The sequence below is a fragment of the Dama dama genome, chromosome X (genome assembly GCF_033118175.1).
Source record: "Dama dama isolate Ldn47 chromosome X, ASM3311817v1, whole genome shotgun sequence".
Taxonomy (NCBI): domain Eukaryota; kingdom Metazoa; phylum Chordata; class Mammalia; order Artiodactyla; family Cervidae; genus Dama; species Dama dama.
Genome location: NC_083714.1, coordinates 97,868,217 through 97,894,270, shown reverse-complemented (window position 1 = coordinate 97,894,270; position 26,054 = coordinate 97,868,217). Strand labels below are relative to the sequence as shown.

At 40.7% G+C, this 26,054-nt stretch overlaps 1 protein-coding gene across 1 annotated transcript in view; it reads right to left on the bottom strand.

Annotated features, from left to right (window-relative positions):
- Nucleotides 1–26,054, bottom strand: part of DGKK (diacylglycerol kinase kappa) — a 161,339-nt gene that overhangs the window by 8,367 nt on the left and 126,918 nt on the right. The window contains exons 15-26 of the mRNA XM_061137620.1: nucleotides 15,320–15,411; nucleotides 14,343–14,442; nucleotides 13,157–13,376; nucleotides 11,272–11,376; nucleotides 10,524–10,620; nucleotides 8,892–8,999; nucleotides 5,354–5,450; nucleotides 4,977–5,084; nucleotides 4,228–4,341; nucleotides 3,746–3,880; nucleotides 1,517–1,677; nucleotides 192–333 (exon numbers count right to left, since the gene is read on the bottom strand). Coding sequence (XP_060993603.1) covers nucleotides 192–333; nucleotides 1,517–1,677; nucleotides 3,746–3,880; nucleotides 4,228–4,341; nucleotides 4,977–5,084; nucleotides 5,354–5,450; nucleotides 8,892–8,999; nucleotides 10,524–10,620; nucleotides 11,272–11,376; nucleotides 13,157–13,376; nucleotides 14,343–14,442; nucleotides 15,320–15,411 — 1,479 coding nt within the window. The remainder of the gene's footprint in view (nucleotides 1–191; nucleotides 334–1,516; nucleotides 1,678–3,745; nucleotides 3,881–4,227; nucleotides 4,342–4,976; nucleotides 5,085–5,353; nucleotides 5,451–8,891; nucleotides 9,000–10,523; nucleotides 10,621–11,271; nucleotides 11,377–13,156; nucleotides 13,377–14,342; nucleotides 14,443–15,319; nucleotides 15,412–26,054) is intronic.

Here is a 26,054-nt window from a genome sequence, read left to right as displayed (position 1 = left end):
ATTCTCCCAGTAGCCATTCTGAACCTGTAACAAGTCAAGGAATATCTGCCTCCCTTTCTACTCCATCCATCAGTTTCCTGCCATGTCATTTGCTCAGTTTTTCTATCCAGCCTCTGGTTCCTCTTCCTTCCCTTCTATTCCCTTTCCTATTTGGTTGACTCCTTTCCTTCATCTGCCCCTTCCTCCCTTACCTCAATGGGAATGCAGGAAGCTGCAGCTGTCTCATTGCTACTCTCTTGTTTGTAAAATACATCATTTAGGATGTTAGCACTGGCATTCACAGAATCCATGAGGACAGACACATGCTGGTGGACCTTGCTCAGGTCAGTAAGTCTGTAATAAAGCAAGAAGAGATAAATGAGTCTAGAGTTCTGAAGGACGTCTGGTCTGAGGTACTTGTAAGGGTTAGGATTAAAAGTAAAAATGAAAGCTCTGAGTACCTGAATTGTATTCTTTACTCCCTCCTGTTATTTCTACTCATTTCTAGGTAGCCACTTATGCCAGAAAATGTTTCTACTCTTCTGTAGGTATTCACTTCTGCCCATCCTTTTTTGGGGGATCTTAGTTTCCCAACCAGGGGTTGAACCCCGGGTCCTGGCAGTGAAAGCACCAAGTCCTAACCACTGGACTGCCAGGGAATTCCCACTTTGTCCATCCTTATCTCACCTGAATTAGATACTAAGTACTTTGGAAGAGTGGGAGGCTAGAATAGAGGAAGGAGCTGATTCCAGAAACTCTAAGGCCTTCCTGATATTTAAGGCCAAGGATAAACATTTTATTTTATTTTTTTAGGAAAGCATACTTTTTCCTTTAATTTCTTTAAGGCTATATGTATATGTATATATATATATATATATATATATATATATATATATATATATATTCCATTTATTTTTATTAGTTGGAGGCTAATTACATTACAATATTGTAGTGGTTTTTGCCATACATTGACATGAATCAGCCACGGATTTACATGTGTTCCCCATCCTGAACCCCCCTCCCACTTCCCTCCCCATCCCATCCCTCTGGGTCATCCCAGTGCACCAGCCCCAGTACAGTATACTAATACATATATATGGAATTTAGAAAGATGGTAATGATAACCCCATATGCAAGACAGAAAAAGAGACACAGATGTACAGAACAGACTTTTGGACTTTATGGGAGAAGGCGAGGGTGGGATGATCTGAGAGAACAGCATCGAAACATGTATATTATCAAGTGTGAAACAGATCGCCAGTCCAGGTTAGATGCATGAGGATAAACATTTTAAATCCTACTGGGTCTGGGGCAGCAGGAAGAGATCAAAATTCATCTTTGGACTTAATGGGAGAAGTCCAAGCTGACCACAAAGACTATTTCCTATCTGGATTGTTAGGGTCCCTTTCAATCCTCAGAGCTCTGGGCAAGACTCCTTTCTGAGGTCAGGCTCTCCAGTAGCCTACAGACACAAGTTGGCTTCTTCTCCCCATCCCTTCGTGGGATTCCCAGCCTGTATCTGGGCCAGACCACTTACCTGCTGATGAGGTTTTCTGCAAGCCGAGTTAAGTGCTGCATCTGGGCATACTCCTCATCAGAGAGGCTATCTTGAGATTCCTGGGTATCCAGCTGGGGCTGAGAGGCAGCTTGGATTTCAGAATGCTTGCACTCCCACATTTTCATTGAGTTCTCAAAGTCCTAGAAATGAAGACAGTGGCAGATCCTAATGGTTGCTGTTAGCTAAGAGGGCACATGACAAGGTCTGTCTGTGAGTCTGATATGTGTGGGTCAAGGGGAATGAGGGCCCCACATATTCCCCCATACACCCATCTCCACACTTCATACATCTGTCCAACATTTTATACAATGTCTTTAATACTAAGCACTTTTAGTTTTGTTGTTTTTACTGTTACCATGCCAAGTCTTGGGACAAGAAGCTTGAATCAGACAGATGTCTGCCTTCCAGAAGATTCTATAGGAAGGCATCATGATCAGTAAGACAGTGGAGCCCCTTTCACGCTCCCTTCTTTGCCAAATCTAGGCAATATGTGCTGATGGATTTTAGAGCCAGATGTATCTAATTTAATTTTGAATTGTGCTTCTGTCATATACTAGTCATGTGACTTTTAGCAACATATTTAACCTCTCTGGTCCTTATTTTCCTCACCTGTAAAATGGGAATAAGTGTATCTCCCTCATAGAAAGAGGAGAGTGAAAATGTTGGCTTAAAGCTCAACATTCAGAAAACTAAGATCATGGCATCCGGTCCCATCACTTCATGGCAAATAGATGGGGAAACAGTGGCTGACTTTATTTTTTAGGGCTCCAAAATCACTGCAGATGGTGATTGCAGCCATGAAATTAAAAGACCCTTACTCCTTGGAAGGAAAGTTATGACCAACCTAGACAGCATATTAAAAAGCATAGGCATTACTTTGTCAACAAAGGTCCGTCTAGTCAAGGCTATGATTTTTCAAGTAGTCATATATAGATGTGAGAGTTGGATCATAAAGCTGAGTGCCGAAGAATTGTTGCTTTTGAACTGTGGTGTTGGAGAAGACTCTTGAGAGTCCCTTGGACTGCAAGGAGATCCAACCAGTCCATCCTAAAGGAGATCAGTCCTGGGTGTTCATTGGAAGGACTGATGTTGAAGCTGAAACTCCAATACTTTGACTACCTGATGCGAAGAACTGACTCATTTGAAAAGACCCTGATTCTGGGGAAGATTGAGGGCAGGAGGACAAGGGGACGACAGAGGATGAGATGGTTGGATGGCATCACTGACTCAATGGACATGAGTTTGGGTAAGCTCCGGGAGTTGGTGATGGACAGGGAGGCCTGACATGCTGTGGTTCATGGGGTTGCAAAGAGTCGGACACGACTGAGTGACTGAACTGAACAGAACCTCATAAATTGTTGAGAGGATCTATTTGAGAGAATATATGTAAAGTGCCCAACACAAAGCAGGTAGTTTATAAACTAGACATCCCATCCCTTCACTATTGCTGTGTCTATGGACTGTGCATAGGCCACACTTTAAGAAAGCCTGTAATCACTGAACACTGATCAATAATGGCTCCTTTCTAGCTTTAGGTGGTTTAGCTGAGGTGGGTGATATTTGTGAATGCAATATTTTAAGATGCCATGAAAGTGAAAGTCACTCTGTGTGTCCAAATCTTTGCGACCCCGTGGACTATACAGTCCATGGAATTCTCCAGGCCAGAATACTGGAGTGGGTAGCCGTTCCCTTCTTCAGGGGATCTTCCCAACACAGGGATTGAATCCAGGTCTCCCTCATTGCAGGCAGATTCTTTACCAACTGAGCTATCAGGGAAGCCCTTTAAGATGACTTAGAGGAACCTAAAGATCCTATTCAATGAAGAATCTCTTGTTGAGGGAGCAGATTTCTCCATAACCACTGAGGTCTTTAGCTCTCTGTGCATTGGAAGAATGAGGACAACTTTGTTGAAAACCACAGGAGGCAGTTCCTTGTCTCACTCTCTTGGATAGTGCTTTGCAAGTGTCTCTATGTATAAGAGTATCTCAGAGAGCTTGTCTGCAATTGCAAGTTCTCAGGTAATACCCATCCCCATTCTGATGCAGTGGGGCCTAGGAATGGGCATCTCTAACAGGCACCCAAGGTGACTCTGAGATGTCATGCAGACCTCCTTTTGAGAAATTCTGCCCGACTGGAAGCATTCAGTACTCAAGTGATAGCTGTACATGAGACAATGGAGGAGCCCAAGATGAGCCTTTCCTTTCTTACCCGATCTCTGGTCAACATCTGAGCAGTGTTCTTGTATCTAATCTTGATAAGGCCTGGCCTCTGAACCCAGGCCTCCCCATCCACCTGCACTGGGATACCTTCTTCACCATTGATAGTTATCATCACCTCACGGCACTGCCAGAGAAGAGAAGGAAGGAGAATGGGGAAGAAAAATCAGGCAATGACTACAGACTAATCTGATAATCTCACAGTCACAGCCTAAATGCGTATCTGAACAGGATCAGCAAACATGTGAATCAGATTATCCCAGGGAGGAAACATATGTTTGCTATAGACTTTTTGCTCCTTTGGTCCCTACCACCTCTATTTCTAACCTCAGCCAGCACCTTGCTGCCTACCAGATACCCTGCTCCCTCCACCCTGCCATTCTTATACCTGGTTAATTCCTGGGAGCAGCCCACATCCTGTGTTGTAGCCACAGGGCTCAGACCCTTTCTGGTGCCCACCCAGTGTGTTCCTACCTGGGCGATGCGATGATGATGCAGGTTGATGATACGAGACATTGCCATCTGTACAGAACCAAAGATTGCCACTACCTCTAGCTTCCCATCATCTATCGCAGGAGCCTCATATTCCTGAAGAGAAAGAACTGTGTCACATAGCTCACTCTCGAAGAATGACACTTTGTCACAAGCAGGTATGCTTTGAAAGTTCATGGTAAAAGTTTTTCTAGCTCATGAAGAGTGGAGAAACTACTACATTATTAAAAGGGGAAGGATGAGGTCAGGAAGCCAGCTTGGGAGAAAGGCACTGAGATCTAAACTCAGCTCCTTTTGAGATCACAACTCTTAGCTGGTTCCCTCCCTGTCCAATCTAGCATCATAAATCCCCAAAGCCACTGGTCTCATGGCCTTCTTGGGTGAGCTCAGAGGAAAGGACTCATGACCAATTTCTCAGGAGATTTATTGACAGACCTCCTTAGAGAAAGTGTCATGATGTAGCCAACCTTTCAAGGATCTGTCAGGTTTGAGAAATGGAAAATTCAAAGACCATGCAACACGGAAGAATTAATCTGATCCTCAGGTTTTCAGCTGATTCTTGTGCTCTGGGGTGGTAATTGCCTTAAAAATACTCATCATACAGCTGCTGCTAATAATGGTCCCCAGCCTGCCTCCTTTTCCCCCACACTCCAGTCAGTTCAGCTCTCCTTTCTGATAGACTTTAGAGGTGTCAAGATTTTCTCCCTCCTCATTCCCTGTTTCATACTCACTGTGGTTGCCGTGCTGCTTCCCCAAAAGTTGACACCTCCGGCATAGCTGGTAATGTTGAGCACTACAATGCCTTGCAGATTTGGCAAGGAGATGGCCTCTCCATCACACTGAAAGAAAAGAGTAGCCCTTATTGGCTGGCTCTTCAGATACCAGTGTGAAGGGATATTTACAGACATGGGGGAAGGGCTCTGTCTTCTCGTCATGCTATCATTTTCTTATCCATAAAATGGAAACCTATTTTCATGCTTTCCTCCCATGAGTGAGGATCAGAGTTAATGCTTGAGAAGAACTAAGAATATAGAGGGAAATTGATTCCCAAGGTCATGATATTTCCTTTCTTCATGCCCAAGAAGGATTATCCTCTTTTTCCACTAACCTCCAGGTGCACTCGTTCTTCCAGTTTCCTATAAGAGCGCTGAAAGAGTTCCTTGCTTCCCAGAAGGCCATACCACATCTTGTTCTTAATGCGGCTACTACAGGGAGATAAAGGTAGGGAAAGATAGTCAGAGGGTGAATAATATAAAGGTAAGCGGATGAAGAAAAGTAAAACGAGATACCATCTTATTCCTCAAGTGCCTTGTTATATATAGGGTGGAGTCATGGTAATGTGACACAAGAGGGGATGGTAGGATAGTGTAACTGGAATCCTTATTCATATACCAGCTGTAATGGGTTCCTGGGTGTCCTTGAGACCTCAGCATCCCATTGATTTGTCACTTGCTGTTGATATTGGTTCAGTTTTGCAAGAGTTAGACTACATTAAAAAATAAAGCTCATAAAAAGCTGTGAGCACAACTGGGTTGTACGTGTTAAGTCACTTCAGTCGTTTCTGACTCTTTGCAATCCTTTAAACAGTAGCCCATCAGCTTCCTCTGTCCATGAGGTTCTCCAGGCAAAAATACTGGAGTGGGTTACCATGCCCTCCTCCAGGGGATCTTCCTGACCCTGGGATTGAGCCTGCTTCTCTTACGTCTCCTGCATTGGTTTCTTTACCACTTGCATCACCTAGGAAGCCCAACTGGCTGGTACACACCAGCAAGTGCCACTCCAGGAGATCAAGATTTCAGCCGCTTGGAATCAATTTCATTTGAAATATGTGACAGGCTGCAGTTTCTTTGAAGCATAACTTTTGTGGCCAAGTGGAGGGATTTTGTAAGACCTGTATCTCAAAGACTTCAGTTCAGTTCAATTCAAAATTCAGTCGCTCAGTCGTGTCCGACTCTTTGAGAACCCATGGACTGCAACACACCCGGCTTCCCTATCCATCACCAAATCCTGGGGCTCACTCAAACTCATGTCTATCGAGTCGGTGATGCCATATCCAACCGTCTCATCCTCTGTTGTCTCCTTCTCCTCCTGCCTTCAATCTTTCCCAGCATCAGAGGCTTTTCAAATGATTCAGTTCTTTGCATCAGGTGGCCAAATACTGGAGTTTCAGCTTTCAGCATCAGTCCTTCCAATGAATATTCAGGACTAATTTCCTTTAGGAAATCCTTGCAGTTCAAGGGACTCTCACTCCAATACCACAGTTCAAAAGCATCAATTCTTTGGTACTCAGCTTTCTTTAGAGCCCAACTTTCACATCCATACATGATTACTGGAAAAACCATACCTTTGACTAGATGGATCTTTGTTGGCAAAGTAATGCCTCTGCATTTTAGTATGCTGTCTAGGTTTGTCATAGATTTTCTTCCAAGGAGTAAGCGTCTTTTAATTTCACGGCTGCGGTCACCATCTGCAGTGATTTTGGAGCCCAAGAAAATAAAGTCTGTCACTATTTCCACTGTTTCCCCATCTATTTGCCATGAAGTGATGGGACTGGATGCCATGATCTTCATTTTTTTTTTTGATCTTCGTTTTTTGAATGTTGAGTTAAGCCAGCTTTGTCACTCTCTTCTTTCACTTTCATCAAGAGGCTCTTTAGTTCTTCTTCACTTTCTCCCATAAGGATGGTGTCATCTGCCTATATGAAGTTATTGATATTCTCCTGGCAATCTTGATTCCAGCTTGTGCTTCATCCAGCCCAGCATTTCAGATGATATACTCTGCATATAAGTTAAATAAGCAGGGTGACAATATATAGCCTTCACGTACTCCTTTCCTGATTTGGAACCAGCCTGTTTTTCCATATCCAGTTCTAACTGTTGCTTCTTGACCTGCATACAAATTTCTCAGGAGGCAGGTCAGGTGGTCTGGTATTCCCATCTCTTTAAGAATTTTCCAGTTTGTTGTGATCCACACAGTCAAAGGCTGAACACTTAATTCAGTGCTATAGAATAGAGCTAAGCTTACCAGACAGACTGTAGAGGAGGGCCCAGTGGAGAGAATATGGGAAAGGCAAGGATATCAGGAGACTTGTGGTGGAGGTGGGAAGAACAAGGTCCTGCTCACTGTAGAGTCTCTGATAAAAGCAGGCAGGATACTCACAATCCCTAGAAAGGCTGGATAGAATCTACTCTGAACTCTCCAAGTAGGGTCACAGAAATGAGCCACCACAAGGCACGGGTTTTGAAATGTAACAAGGCTAACACAAAATTATTTGCACTCTGCTTCAAACCATAAATTCTCTGGACACTTTAGTTTCCTCATCTATTAAAAATCAGAGCTTAGTTATATGGAAATCCAAAATACCTAGAACAACTAAGACCATTCTTAAAAAAGAACAAGGTTGGAGGACTTTTGTCTCCCAATTTCAAAACTTACTATAAAGCTATAGTTATTAAGACAGTGTGGTGCTTGCATAGGATAGATACATAGATCACTGGAACATACATGAGAGTCTAGGGGAAAAACCCTTATATTTAGGGTCAACCAATTTTTGACAAAGGTGCCAACACGATTTGTTGGGGGAAACACAATTCAAAGGATAGTTTTAAAAAATGGTGTTGTGGGAAAAAAATGGTGTTGTGGGAAAAAAATGGTGTTGTGGTAATTGGATATCCATGTGCAAAAAGATGAACTAAGTTCTTACCTAACACCACACATAAAAATTAACTCGAAGCAGGTCACAGACTTAAAGGTAAGAGAAAAAACAAGAATTTTGGAAGAAAACAGAGCAAATTTTTAACACCTTGGGTTAGGCAAAGATTTCTTAGATACAGCATCAAAATCATGGTCCGTAAAAAAAAAAAATAATAATAGGAATGCATCAAAATTCAAAACTTTTGTATATCATAAGATACCATTAAATTAGAAGACAAGCAATAACAACAGAAAAGACAAACAACTGGGAAACAATATTTGCAAAACGTTTGTTTCTCAGCCCAGACCTGCTCTGAGAAAGAACTTCTGGTGGCAGGTAGTAGGGGTGATGATGGTGGATGAAGGAGGTGCTTATTTTTCTTCATAATTTCAATCTACCAGAAGAACTCTGAGGCTGCCTTAGGGTATATCTGCAGTACAAAAGTACTGGAAGGTCCCAAGCAGGCCAACCCTAGATGGGGTAAAATCAGTAGGTCCAGGGGAACCCTGGGTTCCAGTTAGGGACCCTAAGAACTAGTAGAGTGATCTTTGATGCTTTGCAGCCTTGCCAGGCAAAAGCAGGCCTGAAACTACTACTAGGACCTTGTCAAATTCTCAGACAGAACAAAGATAGGGAATTGGCTGAATCAAGTCAATGTAATCTGTTTTCACTAACAGTAACACAGTTAGCTGTATTTACACAGCAGTCTACAGGTCAAGACTATGAAGATGGCTCCAAGTTCAGAATTCCAGTGCAGTCATCACAGATTTGGTCAACATTTGGGGCAAGCTATCCTATTAGCTAACCTTCAGACTAATGTGTCTTACTTTCAAATGATGGACTCTTTACTTTTCAAAAGAGTTCTGTTGTTTGGGATGTGGGGGATGTAGGAGTACATGTGTGTGTTGTGACTGTGTGTTTGCATGTGGGCAGGGAAGTTTCTTTTCCTTACTTGTATTGTCCTGGGTGTTCATCTCTTCTGGTGTTGAATTCCAGAGAAATTTTAGCATCTAGTCCAATTCCAAAATAGTTGTTCATGACACACTTTTCTTTGAAGCGTCTGAAATTAGCCAAAGGGAAGAAAAGAGTAGACGTTGGTATAGGAAAGAAGTGCTGTTCTCACTGGGCTGCAGACTTTATCTGAATGTTCAAAACCAATGAGAGAAGGCCTGTTCTACATTGGGTACAAGGCTTAATATTCTTGAGAGGCACATGTAGATATCCTATTTTGTTAACAAGTAGCTTATTAGCTATAAGAGAGGACACCCAGCCAGCTGGGAGGATTCAGTGGGATTGAGACTCATAATGAAGAAGTCGTCTTTGGAGACTGTCAGATATGAGTGGCCAATATTTTCTCCACATAAACTAGAGGGAAATAAGAGTAATTGACTTATTCCCAAAAAGAACCTTTGAGTATCTCAGATTAAAATGTATGATGAGAGGAAACTCTGTATCACTGCTTTTAGAGATTTCTGAACTCCTTTTAGCACTTTCACATCCAAGGGCAAAGTGACCACACATTTGAGGGGGAAAGACCTTATAAAAGATGATAGATATATGTAGAACAAAAACAAACAAATAAAAAAACCAAGCAGTTTATTTGATTCTTTTGCATCCATCCATTAAAACCAGTGGTGTGCTGGAGGCAGTTCATATTAGCTTATGTAAGCTGATTATGCCTATAATTCCTAACTTTGCAATCAATGACATTGTATCAGTAGCTTGAAGTAGGCCATAATAGGAAAGTTTATAGCAGGAATAAATCAGGGCTTCCCACCTGCCACCCACCCTGGGAGCTGGTTGTTAAATATTTTTCAGCACACCATTGATCAAAGTGATAAGTTCACCGAGGTCTCAGATATGAACTTAAGCTAGGGGCAAAGTGGAGGGAAGTGGGAGTTGAAAATGGGGGGAAGCTGTAGAAAACATATAATTGCCAACTGTCTTTCAAGAAATGAAAAATAGGTACAGTTTAGCTACTTAATCACAGATTTTTTATAATTCACTACTAAACTGATACTACATCTTTCATGTAAGATTTTCCTCCCTTGACTATAGCCCAGATATTGGGATTTCTTTAACTGATATAACCAATATTCTTAATGGAACTCAAAATTAGTGAATGTGTTGGAGCTTAGCTACTGGGAATATTCTAAAGAGGTAGGGTTACTGAGACAAATGTCTTTACGTTTGCTTCCTAGTCCTCTAAATGCCCACTTATTTCTTAGCAACTTCAGTTGTTTACTATTAAAGGCAACAGTGAAAAACAGGTCCTTTGAAATGAAATGAAGTTGTGATAATAATAACTATAACACATATAAACCTAACTATGGATGCCAAAGACTGACCAATGTAAGTACTTTGGATAAATAAACTCAATAAATACAACAAACCTATATGACAAACCTATATGGCACTTATCTCCATATTATACGTGAGGAAACTGAGGTTTGGTTGAACTACTTGTGTAAGGTCACACAGTTAGTAAGTAGAGTCAGCATTTGACTCTAGGTATCCTTAGTCTATTCTCTCAACCAGAGAAAGGAAGAAGCCATAGAAAGGTAATAGGTCTATAAATACTTACATAGTTTCAGGTGTAAAATGTAAGTGCTCCAAATTGAGGTTTTCTAGGTCTTCACTTTTGAGAGAAGATATAGAAGACAGAGTACCAAGACGAGAACCTTGACACAAAAGATATCACCTTGGTGTCAGATACAAAAATGAAAGCCCTTCCCCTACTTTTATTTCATCCTACTTTCTCTGTTGGAACAGAGTCAGCTCAATGACTTTCTTTTAGATAATATTCAGGGTTCTCATTCCAAAGAGGGATCATCTTGGATGGACAGGGACTTCCACTGAGAGAATAATAAGGCTGGGCAGACTGCTTGCTGGCAGTGAAACAACTTCAAATCTTGGGTTTCATGAGGCCTTTTCAAAGAACGTAATGGGGTCATTAGGAGATACTTCTGGAGATAGGCATGGGGCCTTATAGTGTGGGGTTTCTGGAAAAGAGGGAGGGATCTCTATGGCAGAATAAGTGAAAGTGAACGTTGCTCAGTCGTGTCTGACTCTTTGCGACCCCATGGGCTGTAGTCCATGGAATTCTCCAGGCCAGAATACTGGAGTGGGTAGCCTTTCCCTTCTCCAGGGGATCTTCCCAACCCAGGGATCAAACCCAGGTCTCCTGCATTGCAGGCAGATTCTTTGCCAGCTGAGCCACATAGCAGAATAGGATTAAGGCAAAAGGAAGATGCATGAAAATACTAAAGGTATATTCTCTGGGAACTAGAAGACAGAGATGAAGCGTAGAATAAAAGGAGAAAGATCCTTACGGTGTCTTGGGCTCATCTGGTTAATATCTTCTGAGTCATCTTCTAGGAAGAAAGTTGAACTGAAGTTCTTAACTGATATTGTCTGTCGGCTTTCCTCATCAAGAACTACAGAGAAAAAAATGGAAGGAAGGAGGGAAGGAGGGTTGGAAGGAAGGGAAGGAAGGAGGAGGGGACAGAGGGAGGAAAGGAGAAAAGGAGGATTGGTCACATTTCTTGAGCATCTCTTTTGTTAACACCAGTCAGTGCATGGGGAGACAACGGAGACTCCCATTTGATCATCACCTTTGCTTCATGATGCTGTTTGTGGTTTCAGTTTTTCTATAGTATTGGCATGTTTCTTTATGTCCATGTTTGAGCTTTCTCTGTTTTACTTGTTACTCTTTTCCTATCACCCAGTAAATGTGGTTGTGAGTAGAAGCTGGGGGCCAGGGGTAGGTGGAGCAGGATAGGAAACTCTCTGCTCTTCTACCTCCATCCTATTTGTAATTCATTTCATCCTATTTGTAATTCATTTACTCATGTGCCCTTTGTTCTAAAATTAACCCTCTAGGACCATGCCTTTCTTTCACTCAAATGTCTCACGAATACCCAGAATATTTGAGAAGTTGCCTTCCTTTCACCAACCTATATATTAATATCATATAGCTCAGGTGCTTGGCCTATGCCAAAGCCTTATAGGTTCAATCCTTATCCTACCCAGGGGTGCCTTTCTCTGTCCCATGGCCACAAACTATACTTCTAAACCTGACTTATGTATTAATGGAGCAGGTTGAGTACTAGTTGTGACAGTGTTATGGCTACATCAGATTGATCTGATCCCTCCTCCTTGGAAACTGTGCATGCGTGCATGCTAAGTCACTTCAGTCGTGTCTGACTCTTTGCGACCCTATGAACTGTTGCCTGGCAGGTTCCTCTGTCCGTGGGATTCTCCAGGCAAGAATACTGGAGTGGGTTGCCATGCCCTCCTCCAAGGAATCTTCATGACCCAGGGATCGAACCCACATCTTCATTAGCAGGCGGGTTATTTAACCACTAGCGCTACCTGGGAAACCCCCTTGGAAACTACCTACAGAAATAGAGGCAAATTGGCTCTTTAATTACTTTACACTGCAGAAGGGATATTTCCTTTTTTTCTTAGAAACTTGGCTGAGGTTGTACCTACATGCACCAAGGCAGGAGAATGTACCATAGGTAAAAGTCAAAGGCCAGCCAAAGGGACTTCCTTGCTACATGAACTACTGCTCAATTCCAATAGCTCAGGTAGAACACACTTGGTATTAACATAATTTTCTGATCTGTTTTTCAAAGAAGCATTGTGAAGAAGAAATAGAAACCAGAATGTTAAATTAAGAAGTTGGAGGAGTTGAAAGAGCTTTCATACTGAGTTGGAAGCTTGTAGGCTGCCATGAATTATGGGAAATGGCAATGAATGTCAGAGCTGCCAGGACCACTCTCAGGGCCCTTGTGCCTGATGAATACTGTGTAAGACATGCAGAGATGAACACTATTTTCCTTCTAAAATCGTCATAGGCTCAGTGGTTGGAAGGGGATAGGAGCAGGTAGAAAAAAATTCCATGGCTGGAGGTGGAAGCTGACAAGAGCTTTGAGCCAAGCCTCTTAGCAGCTGTAATTGTTTAGGATGAGTGTTAGTTTCAAAACTAAATAAGTAGCAAGAGTTTAGTCTCTGTGAGGTAGGAGGTGCCAAAGGGGCAGTTTATCAGGAGTGAGACTTTTCAAAGTCAGTCTGAGGACTGATTTTTGATGCTTTATGAATGCAGAATCTAGTCAAGTTTGGGTAGTGGTGTCAGAGTGAGGTAGATCAGTAACCATCCACAGGAACCTTCTCTTTCCCCTCCCTCAGTCAACACAACCCTGGGAACTTTACCTTGTTCAACTTGGAATATGATGAGTTTCAACGACTTTTGGAGATTCTGGGCCTTTGTAGCCAGCTCCAACTTGCACTTGGCTATGTGGTCTATTTGAGGGATGGAGGGCTCTCCATCTGCCTTGGCACTTTCCTTATGTGCTTTGGCACTCTTCTCAACTGCTACATCCTCAGCAAGGATATCAATCAGGACACTGAGCTTGTCGTACATTAAGTCGCTCTATATAGGGAATGAGACAGAGCATTGTTATGAGAAATTCATGCTTGAAAGGACAGAATGAGTAGTTAGATAGCATGGAGAGAAGTGCAGAAGGGTAACAGTTGGCCAGGACACTGAGCATAGGAAGCTAAATGTGGGGAGATGAAAGTTTAGGGAAAGAAATTTTGGGTAGATGTGATAAGATAGCCAAAGGGTGTTAGGAGGTTAAAGAGACATCGTTTGTTTCTGAGCAGCTGCAGGCACCAATGTATGTTGCCTAGTCTTTCTCATGTCCAAATGGTCTGTAAAATGATGTACAATATAGCAAGACTGAGGAAAGATAAGCAAACATTTCTGGATTGGTGTTTTCATGGGCATGCTCCTAATGGATACGGATGTGGCTCTGCATGGGTGCCTGGTGTCTGCTTTTGTCTGTGTGTATGTTTGGGGAGGTACTGCATGATTATGGCCTGATTCCCGGCTCCATCACTTAATAGTTTGTGAACTGAGGCAAGTAAGTTAATCTCATTGTGCTTTTATATTCTTGAAAAGCTGTGAAGATTAAATAAGTGAGTACATTATAAGTGCTTAGAACAGTTCTTGGCACAGAATAAGTGCTATAGAAGTATTAGCTATTATTGTTACTGTTGTAATTATAGAGGTGACCATGGGTGTATTTCTAGCATGTATTTGTATGTAGTTTCAAGAATGTTCTGGTATACAGCCATGTGCATACATGTTGGTGTATGCTTGTGTCTAGGTGTGGACAGATGCTTAACATATGCTTAGGTACATGGATAAGCATGTACAGTGCCACTCTTTATTTGGTGAAAGGTGGAAGTTCAATGAGGATTTTCGCCATCAGGGAGGCTTACCAGCTGCTTCTCCTTGCCCTTTAATGATTCCCAGTGAGAGGGACATTTGCTTTTATTAAAAAATGGGGCTCTGGTGCCACAAAGAGTACAAGACAAAAGGATGGAAACTTACTTTCAAAATGACAGACTCTACTGCTGTATTGTTCTGTTTTATCCGGCTCCAGGCCTTTACAATATCAACCACAAAATCTTCCACTGCTGAGCACAGGAATCTGGAAAGATAAGATAGATGGCACAATGTGACATGGACATGAGGTCCAGAGCCCTTCTGTCTTATAATGTCATTAGTTTCCATCTTCCTCCTCTTCCTTCTCCCTCTCTCTTTTTTGATCTCTCCTTTCTCCCTCTCCTTGTCCCTCTCTCCCAACTCCCTCTCCTCTCTTTGTTTATTCTGATTCTTCACGTGCATTTGACAAGTATGCCAGTACCTAAGAGAGTTTAACTAACATTTCTTAGCCCAAATTCCAAATTTCCAGAAAACAGAATTTAATTGGTATAACTTGGGTCTGGATTTCACCCTGGGTCAAATCAACTATGGTTCAAGGACCCAACTAATTTAGTACTAATATAATGACTTTGGTATTATGGCCCATGTAGGGACTGTTTCTCAAAAAAGAATGTGGTAGACTTGGAAGGACTCCACAAGAGTCCCAGGAGGAATGAATGGCCCACATATTTAGGAGAATGTGTTGCTCAGCTATGAGAAAGCAGCAGTAGTAGGCACCATGGAGAGTTTTCCAGGTATTAGATAGAAAAGGTGTCCCTACTGGAGGGGGCTATGCTATGCTCTTGAGTGGTATGGAATGCTGTGTTTCCCTTCTGTAACCCCTCTTCCAAATCTGTAGCTTGCAATTTTGTCATGTTGGGGTAGCAGGAGCCCTCACCCCAATCTCATCTTTTTTTAAAATTTATTTTTCATAAACTTCCCACTCAGGAGATTTGAGTTAGAAGAAATTTGATTTGGGAAGGTAAACATATGCTTTCTTTGACCTCAACCCCCAAGCTATTAAAATGAGCACCATCTCTGACTGATGGAACAGCCTATGAGAAAAAACACCCCAAAAGGTTGAGAGGCAAAGGAAGACTGACCTGGTTGCGATAATCATCTCTGTCGGGTACTTGGCCTTCAGGATTTTGTTTAACTCAGTGGTTGCAGATTCTAAGTGTTGGATGGCAGCAGCCTAGGGAGAAAATGAGTGTTCAACCCTGGAATCTTAGCACTGTGACATAGTGTGCTACCCATCCCCACCCCCTCATTATTTCCTACTGATGCTTTACCAGCAACACAAATGCTTCTTTGAAAATAATACACTTAAAAAGAATTCTCGTTGAAGATCTTAGATCTGTGGTTACTCTAAAAATAAGGGATGTATATTATTTCCTCTCATTTAAATTAATACTCAAAAACTCATGTGAAGGGGGTACTGTTTGTTTCATGTTTCAGATGAAAAAACCATCTCATATCACATAGCTAGTAAATAATAGATATGGGATTTGAACCTATATCTTTCCAACCAGAGTGTCATCTCTTATATATATTAAAAATAATAATCATTCTCATGCTCCATCATATCAAACTCTTTGCGACCCCATGGACTGTAGCCCACCAGCATCCTCTGCCCATGGAATCTTCCAGGCAAGAATACTAGAGTGGGTTACCATTTCTTTCTCTAGGGAAAAATAATAACAGCATCCACTTATGTAGAATTTGCTATGTGCCAGGCTCTGTTCTAAGATACACACACACACACACACACACACACACATATATATATATATATATATACATATTTTTTCCAGATAACCTTTATAACAGTCCTGTGAAATAAGGATTATTATCCCCATTTCACAGAACAGAAAACTGAGGCATAGGAAAGGGAGAGCTGTTAAATGGTAGAGCCAGGATTTGATTCCAGGTAGTCTGGTTCTTGAGTCTGCACTCCTAACTATAACTTATACTCACCCCTCTCTGTCACCCTCTACATTGAAATATATACCAAGATCTGATGATTCTATCACTTGAATGTTTTAAATATGCCCTATTACCACTTCAGCAGTCCAAATCACCATCATCTTTTGCCTAGACAATGTTAGCACTGCCTATCTTTTTTCCTTGCCTCTATGCTTTATTCCTTCAATTGTTTCTCCATATACCATGGAAATATTCTGCTTAACCCTTTCTATTAGCAGAATAGATAGATGGATAGATATGAGATAAAGTATAGTGAAATATTAATGGTAGAATCTACCATTCAAAATTTCCTATATGTTTGAAAATTTCATAATAAAATAAGAAAATGTTCTTCTATAATTCTTACTGGTCTTAGAATAAAAGTTCAAATTTCCTGGGGGAGAGGTCAAGACAGATTAGGAGGACATGGAACTCACTTCCCCCTATGAACACGAATAATACATCTAAATGTGGAGAAAGTATCACTGAAAACTAACTGGAGATTGGCAGAAAGACTTTTGTACAACCAAGGCTATAATAAAGAGCCATACAGAATCCAGTAGGAATGGAGGAGTAGCAATCATGTCGGGACCTGTGCCCCTGATGGGGGGCACAGAAGACGAAGAGCATTACAAAGGCAGAGAGCCTCCCTGGGGACTGAGCAGTTCAAGCCAAATATTGGGTGCCACATCCCTGGAGTCTAACACCAGGAGGACAAGTCCCCTAACCTGATCAGAAAACCAGTGGGACTAACAGGAAGGCTGTAAGAAACCTAGACTCAGAGGGATTCAAATCAAGAAGGCAGAGTAGGGGGATATGGAACTCAGCTTCCCCCATGAATATATCAAAAATACATCTACATGTGGAACAATTATCACTGAAAACTAACAGGAGGCTGGCAGAAAGACTCCTATATAACCAAGGCTATAAGAAAGATCCACACAGAATCACATAGGAGGGAAGAGAATCGATCATGATGGGACCTGTGTTCCTAGGAGGGGATGTGTAGAAAAAGGGAGACTACATGGGTACATGCCCTCCCTGGGGAGTGAGCAGTGAGAGCTACATACCAGGCATTCCATCCCCGGGGTTCAGCAAAGGGGAGATGAGTCCCCTTGGCTGGTTGGAGGGCTAGTGGGACTAATAGGAGGGCTGCAGTGAAGCCTAGACTCTGCTTGAAAGGAGCCCATGAACACTTGTAGCTCCCTAAGCAGTGCAGAAACGGTGGGTCGAAACCACCCAGGGCTGACTGGTTTCCTCTGACCACTCTGGTGTGTGCCCCAGCCTGAGCCAAGCAAATGCTCCAGCACAATTAGCAGCTCCACACAGGACTAAGGGCTGCCACAACAAGGAAAAAACTTTGCAGTAAGATGCTATGGTGTAACAATCTACAATGGAGAAGAATCTGAAAATAGAATGTGTGTGTGTATAAAACTTTGCTATACACCTGAAATATTGTAAATATAGTAAATAAGTAAAAAAAGATGCTATGGTGGATAAAACCTTAAGTGGCATCTGAGCAGGGAGGGGGCATCCACTATTGGCAGTTGCAAAGTTGAAGCATCAGAGGCAGACAAGATCTCTGATGGCAGCCAGACCACCACAGCCCATGCCTCCACCCCTGCTGAACATCCACACTAGCCCCTCTTGCTCCAGCAGTGTTCTGCTCAGGTGAGGGTGCCAGTGATGGGAGGGGGAAGAGCACACACTTAAAAGGAACTTTTATATGTGGATTTTTGTATATGGATATATATATGTAGCAGGCATTCCATCCCTGGGGTTCAGCAAAGGGGAGACGAGCCCCCTTGGCTGGTTGGAGGGTCAGTGGGACTAATAGGAGGACTGCAGGGAAGCCTGGACTCTGCTTGGAAGGAGCCCATGAATGCTTGCTTGTCTGATATGTAGTCCATATATATACAACTTTTTCACATTATAGGCATTGCAGAAGGGGAAAAGAGAGAGAGAAGGGGATTGAAAATGTATTAAATGAAATTATGGCTGGAAACTCCCCAAGCCTGAAAAAGAAACAGATATCTAGGTATAAGAAGGGCAGAAGTTCCCAAATAAGATGAACCCAAACAGATCCACACCAAGACATATAATTAAAATGTCAAAACTGTAGATTCTAATGGCACCAAGAGAAAACTAAAGAGTCAGTTACAAGTGAACCCCCATAAGGCTATCAGCTGATTTCTTTAGAGAAATGTTGCAGGCCAGAAGGGTATGATAAGAAATATTGAAAATACTGAAAAGGAAAAACCTGCTACCTAGGATACTCTGCCCAGCAAGGTTATCATTTAGGAGAGATAAAGACCTCTTCAGACTAGCAAAAACCAAAATAAATGAGCAAAACTAAACCTACTCTACAAGAAATGTCCTACTCCAAATGAAAAAGAAGTAAGAATCTATAGGAAAGGGAAATTCCAAAATAGGAAAGGATTTAAGATAATCTAAATAAGCAAGCACATAGATTAAAGGGCTTCCTTGGTGGCTCAGTGGTAAAGAATCTGCCTGCCAACTCAGGAGACATGGGTTTGATCCCTGGGTCAGGAAGATCCCCTGAAGAAGGAAAAATTGTAAAATCAACTATAAAGACAATAAACAGTGAAGGAAAAAGTGTTAAGATGTAAAATATGATTTTAAAAAATACAAAATGTTGGGGGAAGGGAATAAAAATGTAGATCTTTTAGTGTTTAAACTTAAATGACTATCAGTTAAAATCACATAGATATAATTATGGGTCAACATATTTGAATCTCATGGTAACTCACTGCAAAAGACATACAAAAACCAAAAAGAAAGGAACCTAAGCATACTACTAAAGAAAATCATTAAACCACAGTGGGAGAAACAGAAGAAATAAACAGAGAACTATGAAAACAACTGGAAAACAAGTAATAGAATGACAATAAGTACATGTGTTATGCTTTACTAAGGTGCTTCAGTCATGTTGAACTCTTTGGACCCCGTGGACTGTAGCTTGCCAGGCTCCTCTGTTAATGGGATTTTCCAGGCAAGAATACTGGAATGGGTTGCCATGTCCTCCTCCAGGGGATCTTCCCAACATAGGGATTGAACCTGTGGCTCCTGCAGCTCTTGTGTTGCAGGCAGATTCTTTACAGCTTAGCTACCTCGGAAGCCCAGTAAGTACATACCAATCAATAATTACTTTAAATGACTTTAAATGTCAATAGACTAAATGTTCCAAAAGACAAAGGGTGGCTGATTGGATTAAAAAACAAGACCCTTTAATATGCTGCCTATAAGGGAAGCTCTTCAGGGCCAAAGACATACAGAATGAAAGTGAAGGAATGGAAAAAGATACTTCATGAAATCGTTAATGACAAGAAAGTGAGGGTAGCAATATTCATATAGATCAAAAAGACTTTAAAATGAAGGCTATAACAAAAGACAAGTGCTATATAATCATAAAGGGATCAATATATAAAGAAGATATTGCTCTTGTTAACATATATGTACCTAACACAGGAGCCCCTAAATATATAAAGCAAATACTAGCAGACATAAAGGGAGAATTTGACAATGATACAATATTAGTAGAGGACTTTGACACTCCCCTGATATCTACAGACATATCATCTAGACAGATAATAAGACAACAGTGAACTTAAATGACACAATAGACTAGTTGGACTTAATAGATGTCTTACAAGACATCCCATCCCCAAATAGCAGAATACACATTCTTCTCAAGTGCTTATGGAATGTTCTCCAGGATAGATCACATGCTGGGCCACAGAACGAGTCTCAACAAATTTAAGATAGAAATTACATCAAGTATTTTTTATGACCAAAACAGCATGAAACTAGAAATCAACTACAAAAAGAAAAATGGGAAAATAAACACATGGAGGCTACACAACACACTACTAAAAAACCATTGGGTGAAAATCAAAGAGGAAATCAGAAAGTCCCTCAAAGCAAATGCAAACAGAAACATGATTTTCCAAAATCTATTAGATGCAACAAAAGCAGTTCTAAGAGAGAAGTTAGTGCCAATACAGGCCTTTCTCAAGAAACAAGAAAAATCTTGCATAAAACATCTTATCACCTAAAAGCATTGGAAAAAGAACAAACAAAACTCAAAGTCAGTAGAAGGAAGAAAAAGATAAAGATCAGAGAGGAAATAAATAAAATAGAGACACATGTACACCTGTGGCTGTTTCATGTCAATGTATGGCAAAAACCACCACAATATTGTGATTAGACTCAAATTAAAATAAATTAATTAATTAAAAAATAAAAAACAGTAGAAAAGATCAATGAAACCAAGAACTGGTTCTTTGAAATGATAAAATTGATAAACTTTTCACCAGGGTCACCAAGAAAAAAAGAGTGAGGACCCAAATAAAATAATGAAAGAGGAGACAAAACAGCTAATACCACAAAAATTTAAAAAATCGTAAGAGAATACTATGTTATATGCCAACAAAATGGACAGCCTAGAAGACATGAACAAATTCTAAAAAAATACAGCCTGGTAAGACTGATTCAAGAAGAAACAATTTGAACAGAATAATCAATACAAGTAAAACTGAATTTATAATAAAAATTTCCAGCTAACAACAGTCTAGGATCAGATGGTTTCAGAAAAGAATTCTAACAAAGATACTTGTTACTGTTCACTCGCTCAGTCATGTCTGACTCTTTGCAACCCCATGGACTGTAGCACGCCAGGCTTCCCAGTCCTTCATCATCTCCCAGAGCTTGCTCAAACTCATGTTCATTGAGTCAGTGATGCCATCCAACCATCTCATCCTCTGTTGTCCCCTTTTCCTCCTGCCTTCTATCTTTCCCAGCATCAGGGTCTTTTTCAATGAGTTGGCTCTTTGCATCAGATGGCTAAAGTATTGGAGCTTCAGCATCAGTCCTTCCAAGAAATATACAGGGTTGATTTTCTTTAGGATTGACTGGTTTGATCTCCTTGCAGTCCAAGGGACTCTCAAGAGTCTTCTCCAACACTGCAATTCAAAAGCATCAATTCTTTGGCACGCAGCCTTCTTTATGGTTCAACTCTCATGTCCATACATGACTGCTGGAAAAACCATAGCTTTGACTAGACAGACCTTTGTCAACAGAGTAATGTCTCTGCTTTTTACAAAGATATAGACAAGAGTTAATAACTATCCCTGTCAAATTGCTGTAAAATTTGAAGAGAAAGGAGTACTCCCAAATTTATTCTACAAGGCCACCCTTATCCTGATACCAAAATATGAAAAAATAACCTACAAAAAAAGAGAAAATTATAGGCTAATATATATATATTTTTTTTTTAAAAAAGCTTTTTATTTTGTATTGGGGTATAGCTGATTAACAAACAATGTTGTGATAGTTTCAGGTGAATAGCAAAGGATCTCAGCCATGCATGTACATGTATCCATTCTCCAACCTCTGCCACATAAGATTGAGCAGAGTTCCACTAGGTCCTTGTTGGTTATCCATTTTAAATATACCAGTGTGGACATGTCCATCCCAAACTCCCTAGCTATCCCTTCCCCTCATCCTTCCTCCTGGCAACCATAAATTCACTCTCTAAGGCTGTGAGTCTGTTTCTGTTTTGTAAGTAAGTTCATTTGTATCATTTCTTTTTAGATTCCATATATAAGGGATGTCATATGATATTTCTCCTTCTCTGTCTGACTTACTTCACTCAGTTTGACACTGTCTAGGTCCATTCATGTTGCTAAAAATGGCATTATTTTATTCTTTTCAATGGCTGAGTAATATTCTGAAATTGCATATATGTACCACATCTTTATCCATTCCTCTGTCGATTGACATTTCAGTTGCTTCTATGTCTTGGCTATTGTAAACAGTGCTGCAATGAACATTGGGGTGCATGTATCCTTTTGGATCATGTTTTTCTCTGGATAAATGCCCAGGAGTGTGATTGCAGGGTCTTATGGTAGCTCTATTTTCAGTTTTTTGAGGACGCTCCATACTGTTCTCCATAGTGTATAGGCCAATATCTTTGATGAATACAGATGCAAAAATCCTCAACAAAATATTAGGAGACTGAATCCAATAATATATAAAAAGGATCATACACCATGATCAAGTTGGGTTTATTCCAGGATCAAGAGGGTGGACTAACATTTGCAAATCAATAAATGTGATATACAACAGTAGTCTCCAAACCTTTTGGCACCAGTGATCAGTTTCACTGAAGACAATTTTTCCACAGACCTGCAGGTAGTGCAGAGGGGCGGGGGATGGTTCAGGTAGTAATGGGAGCAATGGGGATCAATGGGATGCAGCAGATGAAGCTTTGCTTGCTCACCTGCCACTCACCTCCTGCTCTGCAGCCTGGTTCCTAACAGGCCATGGACCAGTAGTGGTCCATGACTCAGGGACTGGGGACCCTTGATGCACAACATTAACAAAAGGAAGGATAAAAAAAGTCACATGATCATCTCAATAGATGCAGAAAAGGCATCTGAAAAATGTCAACATCCATTCATCACTTCATGGCAAATAGATGGGGAAACAGTGGAAACAGTGTCAGACTTTAGTTTTCTGGGCTCCAAAATCACTGAAGATGGTGATTGCTGCCATGAAATTAAAAGACACTTACTCCTTAAAGGAAAGTTATGACCAACCTAGGCAGCATATTAAAAAGTAGAGACATTACTTTGCCAACAAAGGTCCAGCTAGTCAAGGCTATGGTTTTTCTAGTGGTCATGTATGGATGTAAGAGTTGGACTATAAAGAAAGCTGAGTGCTGAAAAATCAATGCTTTTGAACTGTGGTGTTGGAGAAGATTCTTGAGAATCCCTTGGACTGCAAGGAGATCTAACCAGTCCATCCTAAAGGAGATGAGTCCTGGGTGTTCATTGGAAGGACTGATGTTGAAGCTGAAACTCCAATACTTTGGCCACCTGATGCATAGAACTGACTCATTGGAAAAGACCCTGATGCTGGGAAAGATTGAGGGCAGGAGGAGAAGGGAACGACAGAGGATGAGATGGTTGGATGGCATCACTGACTTGATGGACACAGGTTTGGGTGGACTCCGGGGGTTGGTGCTGGACACGGAGGCCTGGTGTGCTGTGGTTCGTGGGGTCGCAAAGAGTCGGACACAACTGAGCGACTGGACTGAACTGACATTCACGATAAAATTCTCATATCGTATGTATAGAGGAAACATATCTCAACAAAATTAAGGCCATACGATAAACCCATAGCCAACATCATACTTAGTGATTAAAAGCTGAAAAACTTCTCATTATATTCTGGAACAAGACAAGGATGCCCACTCTTACTACTTCTGTTTAACATAGTAATGGAAGTTCTAGCCACAGTAATCAGAGAAGTAAAAGAAATAAAAACCATCCAAATTAGAAAGGAAGAGGTAAAAGTGTCACTATTTGCAGATGACACTATATTTATATAGGGAATTCTAAAGTCTCTGCCCCCACATATTAGGACTAGTAAATGAATTCAATAAGGTTGAAGGATACAAGATTACTATATAAAAATATATTGCATTTCTATACACTAACAAGGAAATTTTAGAAACAAAAAGTAAAAAATCATCCTGCTTGAAATCACAACCAAAAGAATAAAATACAAAGAATAAACTTAACCAAGGAGGTGAAAGGCCTATAATCTAAAAACTGAAAAAACATTGATTAAGGGAATTGAAGATGATTTAAAGAAATGGAAAGATACCTTATGCCCTTGGATTAGAAGAATAAATATTTTTTTAAGATGGCCATACTACCCAAAGCAATCTGCAGATTTAATGGCAAAGAATCTGCCTGCAATGCAGGGGACTCAGGATCAATTCCTGGGTTTGGAAGATTCCCTGGAGAAGGGCATGAAAACCCACTCCAGCATTCTTGCCTGGAGAATCCCATGGACAGGGGAGCCTGGTGGGCTACAGACCAAGGGTTGCAATGAGTCAGACACGACTGAGCAACTCCACATTATCTACATCTATCAAAACACCCATGACATTTTTCACAGAACAAGAACAAATAAAAATCCATATGGAACTACAAAAGACCCCAAATTTCCATAGCCATCTTGAGAAAAAGAACAAAGTTGGAGCTATAACCCCCCAGACTTCAGAATATACTACATAGCTACAGTACAGCATGTTACTAGCACAAAATCAGATACATAGATCAGTGGAACAGAATAGAGAACCAGAAATGAACCCAGACATCTATTGTCTATTAATTTATGAGAAAGGAGGCAAGAACATACAATGGAGAAAAGACAGTTTCTTTAGCAAGTGGTATTGGAAAAACTGGACAACCACATGTAAAACAATGAGATTAGAACATTCCTTCAGACCATATACACAAATCAACTCAAAGTGGTTCAAAGACCTAAATGTAAGACATGACACCATAAAAGTCCTAGAAGAGAACATAGGCAGAACACTCTTTGACAAAACTGTAACAATATTTTGGTCAATCTCCTAAGTCAAAGTAAATAAATGCAAAAATAAAGTAATGGGACCTATTTAAATTTAAAAGCTTTTGCACAGCAAGGAAATTATCAATAAAATGAAAATACAACCTATGAAAGGGGAGAAAATATTTCCAAGTGATGTGGCTGACAAGGGGTTAATATCTAAAATACACAAACAGCTCATACAACTCAATACCACAAAAAGAAACAACCCAATCAACAAATGGGCAGAAGACTTCAATAGACATTTTTCCAAAGAAGACTATATGGCTAACAGGCACATGAAAAGATGATCAACATCAGTAATTATTAGAGAAATGCAAAACAACAATGAGATATCACCTCACACCTGTCAGAATGGCTATCATCAAAAAGTCTACAAATAATAAATGTTGGATAGGATGTGGAGAAATGGAAACCTTCATACACTACTGGTGGGGTTTTACACTGTTTCCAGTCACTATGGGAAACTGTATGGAGTTTCTTCAAAACACTAAAAATAGAACTATGATATGATCTGGCAATTTCAGTGTTAGGTGTGTATTTGCAGAAAATGAAAACACTAATTTGAAAAGATGCATGGACCTCAATGTTCATAGCAGCACTACTTATAATAGCCAAGATATGGGAGCAACTTGAGTGCCCATCAACAGATAAATGGATACAGATGCGGTTTATACACACAATACTACTGGAATACTACTCAGCTCCCCCTAAAAATGGAATCCTGCCATTTATAACAATGTGAATAGACCTTGGGGGTATTATGCTTAATGAAATATGTCAGTGAGAAAAGAAGAATACTCTATTTTATCACTTATACATAGGATATGAAAAATAAAACAAATGTATACTTAATAAAAATGGACTCACAGGTGTAGAGAACAAACTAGTGGTTACAAGTGTAGAGGAAACAGGGATGGGTGAGAGAGGGGTGTCAGATTTAGAAATACAAAATAAATATATATTTATACAATATAAGTAAGTTATATATAGAATAAATAAATAACTTGGATATATTGTACAGCAAACAAACCAAAGAAACCTTTTTCAATTTTTTGCTAGTGATCACACACACACATGTGCTTTCTCCTGAAACAAGGCAGAAGAAACAGATTGAAACTGAATAGGACTCTGGCTAGTTTCCCACAACCTCTGGCCCATGGCCAGCCTGAGCCAAGAACCCATTTTATCCCATTTGCTTCACAATAGTAGTTCTACACTAGAGTAAGAATGGCTGAGGGGAGTGCTCAGATGTGAGGGACTATGCCAGCCCAGATCATGAATAGCATCTGAATGAGGCAGGGGCCTCAAACTGGAGTTTACGGAGGCACCACCTCAGAAGTATTCAAGGATTCTAAGTGAGACTAGGGACACCACAGTCTGTGCCCAGGCCCATGCCAAGTGCCCTCTCCAGCCCCTCTTGCTCCA